At 47.9% G+C, this 21,045-nt stretch overlaps 1 protein-coding gene across 1 annotated transcript in view; it reads right to left on the bottom strand.

Annotated features, from left to right (window-relative positions):
* Positions 1–517: 517 nt before the first annotated feature.
* LOC119455776 (protein Skeletor, isoforms B/C-like) overlaps positions 518–21,045 on the bottom strand; it is a gene marked incomplete at its 5' end in the record, with an annotated part of 138,327 nt that continues 117,799 nt past the window's right edge. The window contains 2 exons of the mRNA XM_037717238.2: positions 518–1,604; positions 1,659–1,825. Of these exons, the coding sequence (XP_037573166.2) occupies positions 1,455–1,604; positions 1,659–1,825 (317 nt within the window). The remainder of the gene's footprint in view (positions 1,605–1,658; positions 1,826–21,045) is intronic.

Genomic DNA, 21,045 nt, shown 5'->3' with positions numbered 1-21,045 from the left:
ATTATGCTACCTGCGACAGGCGATTTTTAAAAATTCCACAAACCTTAATTTTGAACACCCTGTATATACGAGTATATAAATTAAGGTTCAGAGATGGTGTGAATTCATGGCAAGATTGAAGTAAAGATAAACTGCGGATAACATTTTTAAAGAGATCCTGGGTTAGATTTATTATTGTCTTTGTCTAAGCGTAACAAATGTGGCCTCGATTGGTGTTTCCAACTAACGCACAAAATCTGTCGGCAGGCACTTTCGATGACGGTCCCTGGAGAAAAATCACCCATTTCGTAGTCTAGATGTCTTGAACGGGGGTAGAACAACTTGTTGTGGACGCTTGTATGCAACACTGCTGATGACATAGTGCACTGGTATTTCATGACGCGCCCTTCCGAGTCATGAATGGTCGGCTTCACTCTGTCGCCTCGTCCACGGACTGCATGGCTGATGGTGCCCGCACACGATGCGTCACCACTCAAGCTCAGTTACTCGAGGCAAAATGACTGGTCTCAGCACCATACAACAAAACAATGTCCGAAATTTAATAACAAGAAAAATGCATGAGCACACATAATTGACGTAGAAAATAGAAGAACCAGTTATGCTCTGCGTGGTTCTTGAGCATCTTTTTTTTTTTAAATGGAATGTCCGGACATACATCGTATCGTTGTTTGCATAATTAGTTGATACAATGCGCGACAACTGTTGCTGATGATTATTTTGCTACACAATTGGAACCCAGGAAGAATGGCTGCATAAGTGAAATCACACATGAAACATTGCAGGCGCCTGGCACAGACCGCGACAGCGACTTCCTGGGGACACAGCTGGGCCTATCGGCATTTTTTTTTAACTTGGAGTGTGAAACACAAAAATGACATAACAGAGAGCTCAGGATTATCACATATTCCTTCGGAATATTTGGCGAGAAGCGTGCACGAAACGACACGTCCACGCTTTGTGACGCTTCGCATATGGCGTCACACAAACACGCTCACATATGCACACGCACAAATATACGAATAAACAAAGAAGGCCGTTCGTCACCTGGACTGTCAACATATAGTGCCATTGTTTTCCTTCATCGAGCAACTGTGAATGACCTGTTTATTTATTCACTTAACTGCTGAACCGAGACGCTGCAGCTCGAGACTCGGTGGTCACGAAGAGCGCAGCATAGCAGCTCCCCTCCACAGGGGCGATTTGTGACCTTACTGTTGTAATACGCCATGTGTGGGGCGAAGCACCATGCCTTCTGTGGTTTCTGCATCGACGTGCGAAACTGCCCACAACTGTGTTCGAAATAGGCAAAACAAAGAGAAGCTACATGCGAGCGAGATGAGCAGTGCAGACAAGCGGTTTCTGAACGTGCTCGAAGAAGGTCTTGGCACATCCTGTTCGTAGCCCTCCGGACCTGGTGAAGGAAAAGACGACGCAGCTTCGCACTGTGAACAGTGTTAACACCGTGAGACAACGAAGGCAAGCGAAAAGAGCAGCGGCAGCTGCAGCACTTGGCTGGCGCCGCTTTCCATCGGGTCCATCTCTTCTTCCGTTTCTTCCGGGTCAGTGACCACGATCTTCCAGCCCAGATAGTAGTGGGTGAAGCACTGAAAAAGAGAGAAACAGTCAGCACACACTCCGAAAGGGCCCGGCAGCAGCACCTGGTAGTAGACAAGTTTGGGGGTATCCTTGTCCGGAGTCCATGTAAACGTTCCAGGCTGACCACTGTCACACTGCAGCCTCAACGTCTGCTTGAAGTTCTCCCAGGTCTTCGATTCGTCGCTCATGTCCACCGTCTTGTGTTTCCACTCGCAATAGCGGCCCGTGCCTGCGTCACAGTGAAGAGACACAAAAGGCCCAAATGCCAGCTGGCGACACATTTCTCACTGTTGGCTGCCCCTGCTCACGTGGGCACTTATTCCGGTGTGCTGCTCACGCTATTTCAGCTAAGGGAATGAAGACTCTCTAGAGATCGATGTCTTTCGGTTTGTCACACAAAATCACTAACTTTTGTTTCTTAGGGTCAGTAGTCCAACAAGTCTTTCGACTCGTGTTTACAGGCTAAGTAGAATTTTTGTTTTGGTATAAAATCATCGACATCTCTTATCAGATGACATGGAAGTGGTATCATTATTGAACAGCAAAAATTCTGATAATTTTAAAGGAGTACTAACATGAAGGTAGCTCTCAACTCTGGAAGTACATGCGTTGTGGGACATAGATATGAAAATGACAGATGGTAAAAATTGTCAAAATTTGTTTTTACGCACGTGCTCAGAGAAAGATGATACGATATTTTTAAAGGGAATGGTATTCCAAAGGACATGGAACAGACTGAATACATGACTACAGAAGGCAGAAACGCTGAACTATCAGCCGTTGTTTGCAGATGCTACGCGGAAGCGGTCTTGGAGAGCTTTAAATGATATTAAGAGCACAATTTCGACAGCAAGAGCTTGAGCGTTAGTTAATAGTGAAAGCAATGGCAGATCACTTTCAATAACACTTTGTGAACACTGTTAGTCAACCGAGTACTTTACTGGATTTTTCTAACGAGACTGTTTATGCGGCTCATGTGATTGCGAGTACATTCTTTGAACCCACTAACACAAATGAGTAGTAAAACATTGATAAAGCGAGTAAAATGTGTACCATATATTTGTTCTCTGTAGCAGCAGGAGCTTGATGTGGGCGAGTTGGTGTAACATACTTGAAGAAAAAAAAAACTGCGCAAAAGAGACGCGGACGAAAAGAAGACAGGTAGAGCAGATCGACGGGCGCCAAGACTAGCGCCCGTCTGTTGTACCTGTCTTCTTTTCGTCCTCGTCTCTTTTGCGCAGTTTTTTCTTCAAGTTTGTTCTCTGTAGCACATTTATATTTTTTAACTTGTATCTTGGAACGATTCGTAAAGCTATATGAAAGAACGTCGCAGTTTCGCCCGAAAGGCGAAGCATCGATTGTGATAGCAAATTAGCAGAGAGCCATACGAAGTACTCATAGTACTTCTATCGGCCGTATCAACTTGTAAACATTCGCTTGCTAACTAAAGTAACAAGCATGGTGTCAGCGCGCACAGCAAACATGAACACATCACACTCGATGACCGCGGACACTCGCTGTCAGTACGCTGGCATGAGGAAACGCGGCAGCAGCACCGAGCGAAGTGACCTTCGTGATGTTGTCTATCGCTTGAACGCAAACTGAGCGCCGAGAACACACAGCACGCACAAAGATACGAGACGCCGACGCACCCATAGACTCTGCCCCCGACGCAGATCGCTCAAGATACGGCTGCGTGACCGCACGCAGCCGCCACATACGCAGTTGCAGCCGGAGCAGAACGCCGCCCCCTCCCCCCCCCCCCACCTCCCTCCCTCCTCTCTCCTCGGTGCCTCGCAACGTTGGGTGCTTCACGCGCGGCGAAAGACGACGCACTTCTTGCCCGTTTTCCTCCCTTTCGCGCGGGCGACATTGAGCGCGATCGTTGGCTCCCCTCGCACGCCTTCACTCGCACATACAGCGTAGGGCCCGCAGCGACTGTGTTATCGCCCGTGGACTTTATACGGAACCTCACGGCGACGACGACGACGGCAGAAATTCGCCTAGAGTGTCCATACAATTACTATCGCAAAAATAATTGATAAGAGTGGCGATCAGGACAATGCTTGAAACCGATGATCAATTTTAGTGCTACTTGGATTTTATAAAGGAATATAGAAAACATTGTTTATCTTCTAATAACTAAGATTTCAATAAAATGAACGTAACTTGTTTGTAATATGATCTGAGGGCCGGCAGATCAACGGAAAAAGCTTTATACCTTACGCGAAAGCATTTTAAGAACAAAAGATAAGCACTTATTCGCTGTGGAACTTTTACTTGACATTATCAAGGCTTTCGATTACATTGATCACAAGATACCTAAAAAATAATTACGGGGTCTTACGTGCCAAAACCACTATCTGATTATGAGGCACGACGTAGTGGGGGACTCAGGAAATTTGGACCACCTGGGGTTCTTTAACGTGCACTTAAATCGACGTAAACGGGTATTTTCGCATTTCGCCCCCTCGAAATGCGGCCGCCGTGGCCGAGATTCGATCCCGCGACCTCGGGCTCAGCAGCCCAAATCACAAGATACTTGTTAGTAAACTTAATATGTATGGAATTTTAGATAAACCACTACATTTACTGGAAAACAATCTTTGAAACAAATTATGTTTGGTCATTTTTGGCAATTACTCGTGGTTTCCTACAATGAAATGTATTCCAAAACCTGTTCCTTCGTGTATATGTTAATCATACTGTGGCGTGGCGCCCAATCGATGAAAACGAAGACACAGTTTATGCACACGTTATCACCAGATTGACGTACCCAAGATGGCCGAAGAGGAATAACGTGGAACGTCATCATCATTCTCTTCGGGGAAGCTTGCTCGTAACATCTGGCACTCCCGGCAGGCGGAATGGGGCAAACACGGGGAGCTGGCGGAAAAGTACGGTTTGAGCCATGACCCGTGCCCGACGCCACGAAGTGGCAGCGCAGATGGTTAAGAACTGTCCAGCGGCCCGAGTTCATAATGCATGTCGCTAAGTTGCCGTAAAACTTTGCAAGGACCCTTGTAAGGCGATAAATTTATATTCCGAGAGACTTACAATACATCAATCCAAAGAAGGACAAGAGACCCTGGAGAGAAACGGTGCAACACTATCCAGCGGAAGGAGAACCTCGGGCGCACCCAGGAACAGACATGGATGTGCTGAAGCCACCACTACTCATGACAGGTGATATGGGGAAGAATTGGCAACGGTTTAAGCAAATGCTGGAGCTCTACTTCACGGTAACAAAGCCGCATGACAAACCCCTGAGCAAGGCAGCGAAGACAGCAGTACTACTGAGCTTCGCAGGGGAGGACGCATTACAAGTTTTCAACAACTTCTCCTTCAGCGAAGGTGAAAGCAAAGAAGACTACGAGACCGTCGTAGTCAAGTTTGACGCATACTGGGCTGCTCAAACAAACGAAGTCTACGAGCGGTATCTGTTCCGAAAGCGGATGCAGACAGCGGGGGAGAGTTTTGAACAGTTCGCACGAGACGTGAGGATGCAAGCCTGATCGTGCAATTTCGGAGAGCTAACAGACTCCATGATTCGCGACCAAATTGTGATCGGCATTAGCAATGACAGCCTCCGGGCCAAACTCCTGTAAGACAACGAGCTCACGCTGGCCAAAGCCGAAAAAATATGCAAGGCATCAGAGGCAGCTGCTTTGCAATGCGAAGCATGGTCAGATACAGTAAACCAAGTAGATCCAGTCAATGTCGTTCGGATCTCAACCAAGCATCCAAAAATGTTCAAATGCTCACGTTGTGGCAGAGAACACAGGCCACGCGACTGCCCAGCTTATGGCAAAACTTGCAGAATCTGTAACGCAAGGAATCACTTTGCTGTTTGCTGCAGAAGAGCGGCGGGCGTAGATGAGCTCCAGGATGACGGTGATGGCAACGACTTTGAAATTTTAGACGTGTGTACCAGTAACATACGGAATGAACGAGATTGGGTGGTGATAGCGAGCCTTGGCGGTGACGAACTCAAATTCAAAGTCGACACGGGATCTGAAGCTAACCTCATACCGTATTCAGCCTACAGGAAGCTGCGGCCAATGCCGCCTGTGAAACGCAGCAACACCACTTTGCGGTCATACGATGGGGCCGTCATAAAACACCTAGGCGTCATCAGCCAAGAAGTAGTCATCGGTGACAGACGCCAGCACTTGGACTTCTTCGTCTCCAAGAAAGGAAGACAGGCACTGCTCGGGCTCAAGGCAAGTCGGGCTCGGGCTAGTTACCAGGACAGTCGACGCAGTAGCAGCAAGCAGCTCCGAACAAGTAATGCAGGAATTCGGCGAGCTATTCGAAGGTACCGGCTGCGTACAGCGACACTACAACATGGTCCTGTCTGCGGATGCTGTCCCAGTGGTTCAAGCTACCCGACGAGTTCCTTTGGCCCTGAAGGAACCACTTCGCAACGAGCTGAAGCGGATGGAGCAAGCGGACATCGTGACAAAGGTCAACGAACCGACTGAATGGGTAAGCCCATTGGTAATTGTCAAGAAAAAAAGATGGAAAGTTGAGGGTTTGCATGGATCCCAGGATAATCAAAGCTAGCATAAAACGGGAGCACTACGAAATGCCAAGGCGGGAGGACATAGAGGCACAACTGGCCGGTGCAAAGGTATTTAGTCGACTTGACGCCAAATATGGTTTTCATCAAACTCCTCTCGACGAAGAAACGTCAAGAATCTGCACTTTCACAACTCCTTTCGGAAGGTATAGGTTCTTGCGGATGCCCTTTGGAATTGCGTCAGCGTCAGAAGTATTTCAAAAGACTCTGAGCGAAATATTTGATTCCTTACCGGGCGTTCATGTGTATGTAGATGACATTTTGATTTGGGGAATCTCGCAGGAACAACATGACCATCGGTTGAGATCAGTACTCGAAGCTGCTAGGCAAGCTGGTCTTAAGCTAAACGCAGAGAAGTGCAAGGTTGGTGTTCACGAAATCGAATTTCTGGGTGATATTATCTCGAAAGACGGCATAAAGCCCAACCAACGGCTGATCGAGTGCATGAAACAGATGCCCATTCCGGCCGATAAACAGGGAGTGCAGCGTCTTCTGGGTGTAGCCAATTATTTTTCCAAGTACCTTCCCTCCTTGTCGCAGAGGACGTCTTCTCTGCGCAGCCTAATCAAGCATGATGCAGTATTTGCATGTACACCAAGCCACACGCATGAATGGCACAGTATCTGCGACAGCCTTGGCCAGCAGCCACTGCTAGCTATCTTTGACCCTCAGAAAGAAACAAAAGTGACGTCAGATGCATCAATGAATGGTTTGGGTTCAGCTCTCATGCAGCGTCACGGAAGTGAATAGCGTCCTGTGGCGTACGCATCAAGGGTGCTGACGGACGCGGAACAGCGTTATTCACAGATAGAAAAGGAAGCATTAGCAGTGACTTTAGGCTGCCAGAAGTTTCATTACTTCATCTATGGTCGACAGATTGTCTTGGAAACTGATCATAGGCCGTTGATAGCTATAGCTCAAGAAGCAATCGCTGATATGCCGCCTAGATTACAAAGTGTTTATTGCGATAGCAATTATATGGACACTTCAACCGGATTTCTGCCGTCGGCGTCGCCGTCGCCGTCGTCGTCGCCGTCGCCGTGAGGTTCCGTATAGATAAAATCTTCACCGCGCGCCGTATGCCCGAGCGCAAGCGTGCTGGGACGCACGCTATCACGGAGAGCGAACGCACTCAATCCCCCACGCGCAAGCAACGAAGCGGGAAGCCAGCGCCGGAGGGAGCGGGGGGGGGGGGAGGGGGGGGGGCACTTCTACTGTGCCAACAGCCGCGCTCGTCGCTCGGCCGCACGGTCTCTTATCTCTCCCGCGCGCAAGCAAGGAAGCGGGAAGCCAGCGCCGGAGGAAGTGGGGAGGGGGGGAGGGGGGGGGGCACTTCTACTGTGCCAACAGCCGCGCTCGTCGCTCGGCCGCACGGTCTCTTATCTCTCCCGCGCGCAAGCAAGGAAGCGGGAAGCCAGCGCCGGAGGAAGTGGGGGGGGGGGGGGGGGGGGGGGGCGCACTTTTCTTCTGCCAACAACCGCGCTCGTCGCTCGCCGCACCGTCTCTTATCTCCACACGGCTCTGACCTTTATGAGCCGTGCATTCGCGGCTCAGTTCCTGTTGAAGCGATAGACCGCACGTATCCTTCGCCCGCAGCGGCGTATGCTTGCTGCCAGCGTTTTGACAGTCGTCTGCAGTCATTCAGTGTGATCTCTTCATGTTTGGTTGTGCGCGCTCACACTACGCTTGTTCATTCAGTTAGTAATAGTCGGGTCACATTTTCCAACGCACGCTACACATGTAATGCTGCCCGCATCGGCAGTGCAGCGCTACAGGTGTGTCCCTTCGCACGCGCGCTGCCCACGGGAAGCGCTTCTCATCAACACCACCGTTTCACACGCGCCTTCTCGTGGTCATCGAGTCTCTCTTCATGTCGGTCTACTTACGCCGCAGCACACCTGCTTACTTAATGAGCTCATGTTTACTACAATTCATATTGTTACCAAAGCCGCTCACCTTACTTCGTATGACATTGCTGTGTTGCTATCGCATTCATTGCTTCGCCCTTACGGCGAAACTGTGACATTTTTTTATGCGTCTACTCAAATATGACTATGTCCTTCGATACGTTCCAGGAAAAGAACTCATCTTGGCAGACATGCTATCGCGAGCCACAGCCGTGATGCCGGACCAGGGCGATGCGGACGCTGATGCCGATGTGGAAATCCATGCTGTGAGCGCAGTTACAGCCCTTGTCAGCGACGTCACGTTGAAGCGGCTAAACGAAGAGACTGATAAGGATCCCTATTTACGCGCCGTAATTCAGGCCGTTCGCAATGGTGAAAAAGTTGAAGGAGAGCTGAAACCTTTCACAGGCGAGCTGTCAATTGTGAAAGGTGTTCTACTGAAAGGTACAAAAGTGATCGTACCTGTGTCCATGAGAGGCGAGATGATGGCACGAGTGCATCAAGACCACATGGGCCTTAATAAATATAAAGCAAGGGCAAGAATATTCATTTTTTGGCCAGACATTAACGCAGATATCACAGAAATGATCCAGAGATGTGCTGTGTGCAAACATTATGCATATAATCAGCCCACCGAACCACTCATCATTAGACCTACACCGCATTACCCATGGTATAGGGTCGGCGTCGACGTATTCGAATACGGTGGAAGGTCGTATATTTCAGTGTAGGCCGCTCTTTCTAACTTTCCAGAAGTGGAGGAGCTGCGTGACACATCGGCGACAACCGTCATCGACAAGCTGGGGGCCATATTTGCGAGATATGGTGTGCCGTATGAGGCGTGTACAGACAACGGACCTCAGTTCAGAAGCCGAGACTTCTGCCGATTTGCAAGCAGGTATGACTTCAGACATGTCACCTCAAGCCCGGAGTTCCCAGAGGTCCAACGGACTTAAAAAAGTCACAGTTTCGCCCTAAGGGCGAAGCAATAAATGCGATAGCAACACAGCAATGTGACACGAAGTAAGGTGAGCGGCTTTGGTAGCAATATGAATTGTAGTAAACATGAGCTGATTAAGTAAGCAGGTGTGCTGCGACGTAAGTAGACCGACATGAAGAGACTCGATGACCACGAGAAGGCGCGTGTGAAACGGTGGTGTTGATGAGAAGCGCTTCCCGTGGGCAGCGCGTGCGAAGGGACACACCTGTTAATTGGCACTGCCGATCCGGGCAGCATTGCATGTGTAGCGTGCGTTGGAAAATGTGGCCCGACTATTACTAACTGAATGAACAAGCGTGGTGTGAGCGCGCGCAAGCAAACATAAATAGATCACACTGAATGACCGCAGACAACGACTGTCAAAACGTTGGCAGCAAGCGCATATACGTCGCAGCGGGCGAAGGTACGTGCGGTCTATCGCTTCAACGGAAACTGAGCGGCGAATGCACAGCGCATAGAAAAGGTCAGAGCCGTGTGGAGATAAGAGACAGTGCGGCCGGCGAGCGACGAGCGCGGTTGTTGGCAGAGAAGAAGTCTTCGGTATGATTGCTCCGATAACGAGAGAAGGCGGCAGCTGGCGTAGGCAATGGCACGTTCCGGGCCGTGCTGGCGTTGGACGAAGATTGCTCCTTTTCCGTGGGCACTAACGTCAGTTCCAACTTCTGTAAGGGCCGATGGGTCAAAGTGTGCTAAAGTAGGAGGGGTTGTAAGAGACTTATTAGAGTGGTAAAGACGGAAGTTTGCTCAGAACAGAAGAACATAATTCTGAGGTTTTACTTGCCAAAACCACGATTTGATTATGAGGCACGCCGTAGTGGGGGGACTTCGGATAATTTTGATGACCTGGGCATCTTTAACGTGCCCCCAATGCACGGGAAACGTGCGTTTTTGCATTTCACCGTCAGCGAAATGCGGCCGCCTAGGCCGGGATTTGATCCCGCGACCTCGTGCTTAGCAGCGCAACACCATAGCCGATAAGCCACCGCGGTGGGTCAGAAAGCTTGCTCATGATCCAAAGAAAAAGAAACGTGCTTCATAAGTAAGTCACGTGGCCGGGCATAGACGTAGAATTAGGAGCACATGCCGACGAAATTCCGCATATCTTTGGCTGAGTAGGGAGCAGGAAAGTCTCTGACGGTGCGCACTTTGACGGGGTCACGTTGGACAAGGTGGCCAAGAACGGTGACGTGGCGCCAAACGAAATGACACTTGGAAGTTGAAGGCCAGCTCGTCGGAAGACATCAATAATGGCAGACAGGTGAGTGAGCTGGTTCTCAAAGGCAAGCTAAAATTTAATCACGTCACCTAGAGAGCAAAAACAAGTAGACCATTCAAAGCCCCTAAAGAGAGAATCCATCATCGATCTGCTCAAAAGTTGCGGGGTATTACATGGTCCAAGAGGCATAACCTTACACTAGCAAAAACCATCTGGTATGACGAACGCAGTCCTCATGGTCCACGACATCCACGGCAATCTGCCAACAGCCGGACCGCAAGTCGGATTGAAGAGGAGTACGAGGGGCGTTCATAAGGTTCGTATTATCACTGCACGTGCGTATCGCACGTTCGTATTATCGAAGTACGTGCAGTGAACCGCTTTCTGTGTTTGAAAAGACAAGATGCCAAGATTCTCGCCGAACTGGTGGTGGTGTACGGTGACAATGCCCCAGCTAATGACAATGTTATCAAATGGCGCAGACGATTTCAGTGCGGTCAAACAAGCCTGGACGATGAAGGACGAAGTGGCCGCCCGTCGCTCGATGGTGAACCACAGATAACTGCGCAAGTGGAGAGGCTCTACTACTCGCTGATCGGCGAATAACTGCTGAAGAATTAGTAGGAGAGGATAACGGTGACTGCAGGCTCTGTGCATATGCAACCTGCACATGACGAAAGTTGCCGCGCACTGGGTTCCGCGTTTGCTGACGCCAATGCAAAAAAACTTGCGGAAGGAAGCAGCAAGGAAGCAGCAAGCAGGGTATTTTCAAGCAGCGGCTGGATCGACGTCGCACAGCGTTGGCCCATGGTTCAAAGAACATGTAAGTGAACCAATTGTCATTTTAACGTTGTATGTGCTCGTGCTGGCACTCGATCATCGTGCATGCGTATCCCTCCTTGCGATTCAAGCTTATGAAGGCGTCCTGTGCGTCGTTCACGTCAGTTCGCTTACAGTTCCTTTTTGTTCTTGTTGCGCGGTGTACGCCACCATCTGTTTGAGGTGGTTGTCCAGCCTTTCGCGCTTTGCTTGACGGCCTCGAATGTGTGTGCTTGAGCACCGAGTGAAAAATTGTGTCCGCTTGTGTGTTGACATCTCGCTCGCTAGTATTTTAGCTTCCCGCATATGTTAAGGTAAACGCTTGCCTCGATTATGGTGCAATGATCTTTGTGGAATTCACCAGTGCGGCGGGGACGCAGTAGTTTCTCATAGTTGACTTCAGAGCTGCAGATTCTGTGTGTTGAATGTACCAACTGGATGCCCCATAACGGGCGTTGTTTCGTTCTAATACCGTTGTCCCACGGGTACTTTCAATCGCGATCGAGCCTCGATCCGAATCCAGTCGGTCGTGAGTCCGCCCGTCATGATTGAACACCGAACTGCCCGATTGCGATCGGAGACCGACGTAAGCAGCTTCTATCTCAGTGTGTTAGAAAAGGAGGTACCTTTAAAGAGAAAGAAAGAGCCGAAGAAACAACCCCCTAAAAATGCTGTTTTAACCAACAGTGCGAATTTCTTTTACGTATAATTTGGTAAATATGTCTGAAGCGTCGACACCACGCATTTAGTTCTTGGAGTTGCAGATGATCAGAATCGACGGACATCGCACGTCGTTTAACTAAAATAACAAATGAAAAAGTAGTTTTTCCGAAAAAGGTTTTATACAACTGGTTTTACTACCTTTTGTAGGTCGGTTTATTATTTCCTTCGGACTTACTCAGTTACACTTTAAGCGTTAGAGCTCAACCAACACGTTCTTGGTCCTTAGACTGTGATTCATGGCTGGACTGTGAACCGATCCATGAACTACGACTGACATGACGCATTTGTATCATGTTATTTATGTCTCGTCATTCATATCATTCATGCCATGACATCCCATGGCGTGCATGTAATTCGTGTCATGCATGTCATGTCATTTATGCTTGTCACTCTTGTCATGCCTGGATATTGATGTCATGTCAGGCGTGTTATGGAAGCAGCGGATTGCGATGTTGATGGCATTGCAGGTAACGAAGTCAGCGCCGTGTCCGTGAAGTTGGCATATCTGCAGCGCTGCGGGAACATAATTTTCATTATGTGATGGCGCTCGACGAGTAACGCCGGGAATGGCGAAAGGAAAAGGTCTGCTTTTTTCGGGAGCATATACAGGTACACTAGTGAGCTCCACGCGGCGCGCACGACTACAACATTTGACTGAGTTGTTCACAGCAGCGTATGTTATCCACAGACTGTGTTTCTATTCAATTATGTGGACACTCCAGCCGCATTTCAGCCGTCGCCGTGAGGTGCCGTATAAAGCCCTAGGGCGATCAAATCGTCGCCGCGCGCCGTATGCTGCGTAATGCAGTGATTTGGGCTTGTTGGTATGACATCGTGAGGCTTATAGCGCATGAAAAGACAAGGACGAATGAAGGACACACACCATTAGCGCCTGTGTGTGTCTTCATTCGTCCTTGTCTTTTCATGCGCTATAAGCCTCACGTATGCTGCGAGTGAAAGCGTGCGAGAGTGAGCCGCAATCGGAGGCGCCCTCCCGGGCGGCTGTATTTTGAAAGCCATCTGCGTCGCGTCACAGTCCACCGTGCGCTTTGTTTTCGCGGCTTAAGTTCGCGTTGATGCGAGTGGCGGGACGAAGGTCAATTCGCTCCTGCTGCTGGCGCACTTACTACATCCGCGGTCATCGAGTGAGATGCGTTCACGTTTGCTTGTGCGCATGTGACACCATACTTGTTCATTTAGTTAATATGCCTATGTTTACAAGTTTATACGACCGATAAAAATACTATCCTTTCTTCGTATAGCTGTCCACTAATTGGCTACCGCAATCGACGCTTCGCTTTTCGGGCGGAACTGCCACTTTTTTAACTAAGCCCGGGGGATGGTTCAGGACCCCTTTAAGGAACCTTGGCGCTAGTGAAATTAAATGCAGCAGTTTGCATTTGTAGAATACACGTGCTCGCTCAACTGGGCGTCAGTGCTGCGTGCCTCGAGGACATCGTTGACGGTGGGCGAGGCGTGATGTTTATTGAGTGTTCGCGTAAGTAGCGCAAGCGTTTCGCGTTGCGTTTGTGTGTGTGTGTGTGTGTGTGTGTGTGTGTGTGTGTGTGTGTGTTGCACAATAACCCAGTGGAGCAACTTGGCTGACGACGTAGTGCATTCCTATCTTTCGTTGCCCACACAACTTAAACGCCACATTAACTCTGTATGCTACACGACACGGAAAGTGTTATCAGCAGTGATATGTCTTGCATCTCCAATTTCTTTTCGTATGACACCTGTGCCTCATGTATGAACTCATGCATGCCTGGCGTGCTTTTATGCAGTTATAATTTATCTCGTTTTGGTTTCATGTACTTTTCCCTCTTTTGACATCCTAGTTGTATTGTTCGAAATGTACCCAACAACTATAATGTCCTCTTGGCGTACTAGATTTGTGCACAAATAAATAAATAAATAATAAATAAATAAATAAATAAATAAATAAATAAATAAATAAATAAATAAATAAATAAATAAATAAATAAATAAATAACCTTGAGCGTAATATCATAGAAGCTAACTGGAACGTTTTGGTATGATATATTTTTTACCTTCCTCGAGTGTCAAAATTACATTTAATTGCTGCATAGTGAGAGCGGGCACAGCGGAAAAATTTTCATACTCCAGAACTTATACTCTATGTTAATTTTCAGCCCCACAGCTCAAACATCCTGACGTTTCCCAGCATGAACTTGACCAATATTGATACTATATGAGAAACTAGTCGAGAAGAAGCAGAGGGGGAGGGGGGGGGGGGAAAGAAGCGGTTGTCGGTGACAGGGATGAACGTGTTGTTACAGGGTAGCAGAATGTCACTGGACAACACGTGACCGTCGTCAGGGATTAGAGGTGACATACATAGCGGTTTGAGAAGGCAGCATCGAGCTTTGGAGCATCGGTCATTGAGGGCAGTGAGCAGGGCTTGGTACCAACCAGGCCTTACACGGTACCCAATAACCGATGTAGTTATCCAATAAGCGGATTTATTTACCTAGGCGGGCTATAAAAAAATTTAAGCTGGTGAGTTAAGGAAAATTTCAGCGTGCTACAAATAGACAGTTTGCTTTGTTATGACATCAGCGACAGTTTGCGTGAGTGGGCATATCTGGCATATGAAACTCGCAAAGTCTCATGTAATTCCCCTTAAACTTTCAGGTGCCCAAAAAAAGTTAGTGACGTTTCACTTGGTGAATGCGGGTGACGCGCAAGCGTATGGGTGCTATATCGCACACGAAGCTGTCGGCCCTTGGAGCGCCTAGACTGTCCGCATCGCAGATCGTATTCAAGACAGGGCTCGCGCAGCCCCGCCGGAGTAGAACGCCTCCCCCCCTCCAGTGGGAAGAGCTTCCCTCCGCTTTCCACCCTTGCGCACGCGAGATTGAGCCGCCATCGTCGGCTCACCGTCGCACGCTTTCACTCGCACACGATGCGTACGGCGCGCGTGGAGGATGTTACCACGAGACGGTACGTCGCAAACAAAACCTGTAGCCCGAGGAGGTGCGCGCCTCTTCATCCTCAGCGACGCTCGTTTCTCCTTCCGCCCTTCGCTCAACGTCAGCTTCACTTTCCTCTAGGTGGCGTCACTTTCCCCGGCGCGCGATTCTCTTGACCTCCAGGTGCCTTCCTCCTCGGCTTCCTTCGCGGCTTCGAACAGACATTCGCCGATTGCGCTAGCTGGCCAGGTACGCTTGCGCGTAAGAAAATTAAAAAAAAAAAAAAAAAAAAAAACTCGGGTCTTGTCGCAAGGAAGCGTGTGTTCTGGCAGTCGCATCTTGGGAGCCTGCTTAATGCGTCGCCGGAACTTTAGAGCGCACGCATGAGCAAAGTGCTACGTATTTTCCATCTGCTGCTCGAATGGGTGGCTGAGACACACGGCCGCAGTCGAGTCGCAACATTGTAGCTGCTTGCTGCTATAAGCAAGTGAAGCGGGAACATCAGTGGAGACGCTTGGCCCTTTTGCCCAGATCACCAAAAGCGATGATTCGCGAGCAAAAATGTAATCGTGATTCAAGACTATGGGACACCACTTTCCGGCTGCTGGGAAAACTGAGGCGCGTGAAACTATTCCAGCGTGCGCTCGGAACGACCAGCGTGGCTTCGCTGGCAAGAAAGCTTGGCTCGTTGCGTTATCCGTGTATTTATTTATTTATTTATTTATTTATTTATTTATTTATTTATTTATTTATTTATTTATTTATTTATTTATTTATTATTTATTTATACCCGTACTTCACAGGCTCCAACTGAAGTGTTGCGTGAGGGGGTTAGGAAAAAGCAACAGGTAGCGAGAACAGGAGACCATAACTAGCACAACAAATCAAAACTGAAAAAAAAAAAAAGACGCCGTTTGACATCAAACAAACGAGGAATAAGAACAACACTGGACAATCGGAAACGCCCGTGGCTCATGAAACTCCTGGCAATAAACTGCAGACGCGTACTATGCATACACATGAATAGCAGGTAAGAAGCGAGGATGACGACAGTTGAGTAATATGGTATAAACGGAACAACATGTGCGGATGGCTACGGAATCGTTTTCTTTTTTATAATGATACCAGGTCAACAATGTGGCTTCGAAGTTCGTTCCAAGCTGCTACTGCCTGAGGTAATGCAGATTTATTAAATGCGTTTGTGCGGCCAAACACACGTTCGAAAATGTGTGCGTTATATAAACGGCGAGATGCTCGAAATGGTCGGGAAAGTGGTGATAAAAAAAAAATATGGGGTTTTACGTGCCAAAACCACGATCTGATTATGAGGCACGCCGTAGTGGGGGACTCCGGAAAATTTGGACCACCTGGGGTTCTTTATCGTGCACCTAAATCGAAGTAAACGGCTGTTTTCGCATTTCGCCCCCCATCGAAATGCGGCCGCCGTGGCCGATCTGGCGACCTCGTGCTCAGCAGCCCAACACCATAGCCACTAAGCAACCACGGCGCGTTGGGGAAAGTGGTAATGTAGTTGTGTGTTAACTGTGAGTGATTTTGTGTAGTAAGCAAGGCAGAGCCATCGTCCTTGATTCAAGAGCTGGGATTGATAGTGATTTCTTTATAGCAGTAACGCTACAATGCCCATTGTAATATTTGGCGATGAAACGTGCGGCACGGTTTTGAACAGATTCGAGAGAATTTATGAAATATTCCTGTGGCGACCAGATGACGGATGTGAATTCGAGCTGAGGACGAACAAATATTTTATATATATGCATATTTCACTGCATGTTTTTTTCAATTCTCACTGTACTATTTACCTGCAGTATGCTCACCTGTTATGCTCTCAATCGAGAGCGGCATCATATTAAATAATAATACTAATAATAATAATAATAATAATAATAATAATAATAATAATAATTTGCGATAATACGTGCTAGCACATACCTTGTTTTGCAACATCAGTAGCTGAGTTATGTTCGAATATGTCTTGGTACCCGATACTAAATGGCTGCAGTATAGAACTTGAAAAAGAAACAACGAATTATAAATTGATATTTTAATTTTTGAGTGGGCACTGAGTGGGCTTGGTGGCTGTGCCACGATGCAGCCATCTAACCCGTTCGCCTATGCTACGCCTGCCCCACTCATCACCCGGATACTACTACTGGCCCTGGTTCCCGCCCCTTCCGACGCCACGGCTCCCAGCGAACCCATTCGCTTCGAGTGTCCCGCCGGCCTTTCTAATCTGTCCACAGCTTCAAACAGTCAGGCAGCGCCACCACTGCTGTTCCTCGACTGTCCCCGGATCCCGTACGGTCATCGACAACAGCCGACGCGGCGACTATAAACCTGCATCACCTACGTGCGGCGCTCTGTGGGCTTGGTGGCTGTGCCACGATGCAGTCATCTAACCCGTTCGCCTATGCTACGCCTGCCCCACTCATCACCCGGATACTACTACTGGCCCTGGTTCCCGCCCCTTCCGACGCCACGGCTCCCAGCGAACCCATTCGCTTCGAGTGTCCCGCCGGCCTTTCTAATCTGTCCACAGCTTCAAACAGTCAGGCAGCGCCACCACTGCTGTTCCTCGACTGTCCCCGGATCCCCTACGGTTATCGACAACAGCCGACGCGGCGACTATAAACCTGCATCACCTACGTGCGGCGCTCTGTGGGCTTGGTGGCTGTGCCACGATGCAGTCATCTAACCCGTTCGCCTATGCTACGCAGGTCAGTAAGCTGTATTGTCTTTTCACAAAAAAAAAAAAAAAATCAAGTGACTACTGTCTCCTGCAGCTACCAAGCCCACAGTGCTGCCTTTCCATTGCTATTGAGTGTGCTGATGTCGTACGTGCTTTGTTGTTGTTGGCCGGCGATGTCGAGACAAACCCAGGTCCTGACGCGGTTCTAGATGAACTAAAAAAACTATCTGCTGGACAGTCACAACTACTCGCCGAGGTTCAAGGTCTTAGAAATCAACTAAAAACTACTGAACAAGCTATATCTGACCTCAGCAACAGATTATCCGACCTAGAAACTCACTATCAAGATCTGGTTGCCCTACGCACCGATATAGATTTGGTATGCGCTAACACCACCCAAACAGCCAAAGACATCAAAGAAATAGAAGCCCGCCTGGATGACGTCGAAAATCGCTCGCGGCGCAACAATCTAATTTTTTATAACATAGCATGCAGATAACAATAAGTCGGAAACCTACGCCGAATCTGAAGAAACAGTCCTTCGCCTCTGCCGTGATCACCTAAATATAGCCATTGACCCTAAAGAAATTGAACGGGCTCACCGTCTTGGGCGCCATTCTGCTGGGCGTGTTCGCCCAATAATAGTTACATTGACATTTTTTTTAAACTAAGGAGCTTATCCTTCCAATGGCCGTAAGTTGAAAGGGACTGATTACGGCATTGGGGAGGACTTTTCACGCCCAGTCCGAAACGCACGAAAGCACCTTATTACATTTGCCAAAACTAAAGCCACAAAATTTTCCTTGCGCGCTGTACAAGACATTGTCCATTGGCCCTAAGCGGTATGTATTTGACGAGTCATCGCAGACGATAAAAGAAATCGCATAGCATACGGCCCGTCGTCATGTAACTAAACTTCCCCGTAACAGCCCTCACGGTAAATTGCCAGCTCTTTCTTTTTCTATTATCTTTACAAACATACGCAGTTTTCTCCCCAAGCGCGAGCAAATTTGTAATCTTGTTTCATCATCTGCCAGCAACATACTTATACTAACGGAAACATGGCTACCAGATGACATCACCGATACAGAAGTTTTAGCCGACCTACATAACTTTAGTATTTTCCGTAAAGACCGCAATGGCTCCAGAGGAGGAGGTGTTCTAATTGCCACTAACCAGCAATTGCCCTGTTCGGTCATTAACATTCCATCAGAGCTTGAAATGCTGTGGGTAATATGCCGTTCTGCACCTCAAACCGTCATACTAGGTGTCTGCATCGTAGGTGCATCGTCAAACATCTTGGATCTTATACTAACTAATCACCCTGAAACTTTATCAACTCCTACTTATCTCCGCGAAATTAGCGACCCCAAAGTTCTGCATGCTACTTTCGCCTTCATCCCGGAATCGCGCCAAACGTTCCATAAAACGATTCGCCTTTACGACAAAGGCAATTACAATGAAATCAATAACCAATTGCTGGCTTTTTTCCCAAACTTCGAAGGGTGTTTCCATGACCGATCAATTGAACATAACTGGCTTACTTTCAAAACCAAAGTTACAGAACTAACAACCAAATTTATTCCCACCATTACATTTCGTGCCAATCATAACAAACCATGGTTCTCAAAGTCATTGAAAACAATTGAGAACAAAAAGAAGCGCCTTTTCCATGCAGCAAAACGAAACCCCAGCGCATGCGCATGGAACAAATATTACGAGGCCGAGTCAACATACTTACAGTCCATTTGTAATGCAAAACGCGCATTCTTTCAAACTGACCTGCCGAAGATCTTAACCAATAACCCGAGAAAGTTCTGGCAAATTCTAAACCTGATAAGACGCCGATCGTCACACTTACTAACACACTTGGTGAGGAAGTGAGCGACGTTGAATGTGCTAATATGTTTAACACTGCATTTTCATCCGTCTTCACAAACGAAACCGATATGACATCAACTGTCCCAACTGGCCAACCAAGATCACTTATGCCATCAGTCACATTTTCTGCGCATGGCATCGCCTGTATCATTGAAAATATTAAGATGTCATCTTCTGCAGGTACTGACGAAATCACCAGCAAACTGTTAAAAAAATACTCGACATGCCATCTCAGTGTATCTATCATTACTGTTCACGCAATCACTTTCCACAGGTAGCAAAACCAGCGATTGGAAGGTCGTTCCGGTCTTTCAATCAGGTAACAAACAATCGCCCCTCAATTACCGCCCCATCTCTTTAACAAGTGCGCCATGTAAAATCATGGAACATGTCATCTATTCTCACATAATGAATTTTCTTGACTCTACTAATTTCTTTCATCCTTAATTCTCAACACAGATTCCGTAAGAACTTATCCTGTGAAACACAATTGGCTATTTTCGTCCATGACTTGCATGTAAACCTTGATTCTAACCTCCAAACTGACGCGGTCTTTTTGGATTTCGCGAAAGCCTTCGACAAGGTGCCTCACAAGCGGTTGATACTAAAACTTTCCTTGTTAAATTTACATCCTGACATATTGCAGTGGATAAAGGAATTTCTGGCCAACCGTACCCAATTTGTTCGCGTTAATAATCAAACCTCTAGTTCTCTTCCGGTAACATCAGGCGTACCGCAAGGGTCAGTCCTTGGTCCCCTCCTATTTCTAATATGTATTAACGACCTACCAACGCATGTCTCTTAAATTAAATTAAATTATGGGGTTTTACGTGCCAAAACCAGTTCTGATTATGAGGCACGCCGTAGTGGGGGACTACGGAAATTTGGACCACCTGGGGTTCTTTAACGTGCACCTAAATCTAAGTACACGGGTGTTTTCGCATTTCGCCCCCATCGAAATGCGGCCGCCGTGGCCGGGATTCGATCACGCGACCTCGTGCTCAGCAGCCCAACACCATAGCCACTGAGCAACCACGGCGGGTCGCATGTCTCTTGTAACGTCCGTATCTTTGCCGATGACTGTGTTATCTATCGCACAGTTAATAACCCCTCTCATCAAATAGCTCTCCAAAGTGACCTAAACTGCGTCCAGAACTGGTGTAACCGATGGCTCATGAAACTAAACCCCGATAAATGCAAACTCGTGTCGTTCAACCGAAAACGTAATCCTCTCCTGTTCCCTTATACTATCTCGCATGTCACCATAGAATTAACACAGTCTTATAAGTACCTCGGCGTAACGTTATCTAATGATCTAACCTGGAACGCGCATGTCACTAAAATCGCATCATCTGCTAACAAAAGCCTTGGGTTCTTAAAGCGTCATCTACGTCACGCGCCACCAGACCTAAGACTGCTTGCCTGCAAGTCACTCGTACGCTCTAAGCTGGAATTTGCACCTGCCATCTGGAGCCCTAACCAAAAATATCTAATAAAGGGCCTAGAATCGGTACAAAATCGTGCCACAAGATTCATTCATTCATGCTATTCATACAACACCAGTATATCATCGTTAAAAGCAGAGTCCGACATATCAACCCTGGCTTGTCGGCGTCGTATCGCTAGTTTGTATTTATTTCATAAGTTTTTTTTTTACAGCTCACTTTAACCATCCACCCTA

The sequence above is a fragment of the Dermacentor silvarum genome, chromosome 1, assembly GCF_013339745.2.
Source record: "Dermacentor silvarum isolate Dsil-2018 chromosome 1, BIME_Dsil_1.4, whole genome shotgun sequence".
NCBI classification, from domain to species: domain Eukaryota; kingdom Metazoa; phylum Arthropoda; class Arachnida; order Ixodida; family Ixodidae; genus Dermacentor; species Dermacentor silvarum.
The sequence above is the reverse complement of the archived record's forward strand: the minus strand, read 5'-3'. Positions and strand labels throughout refer to the sequence as shown.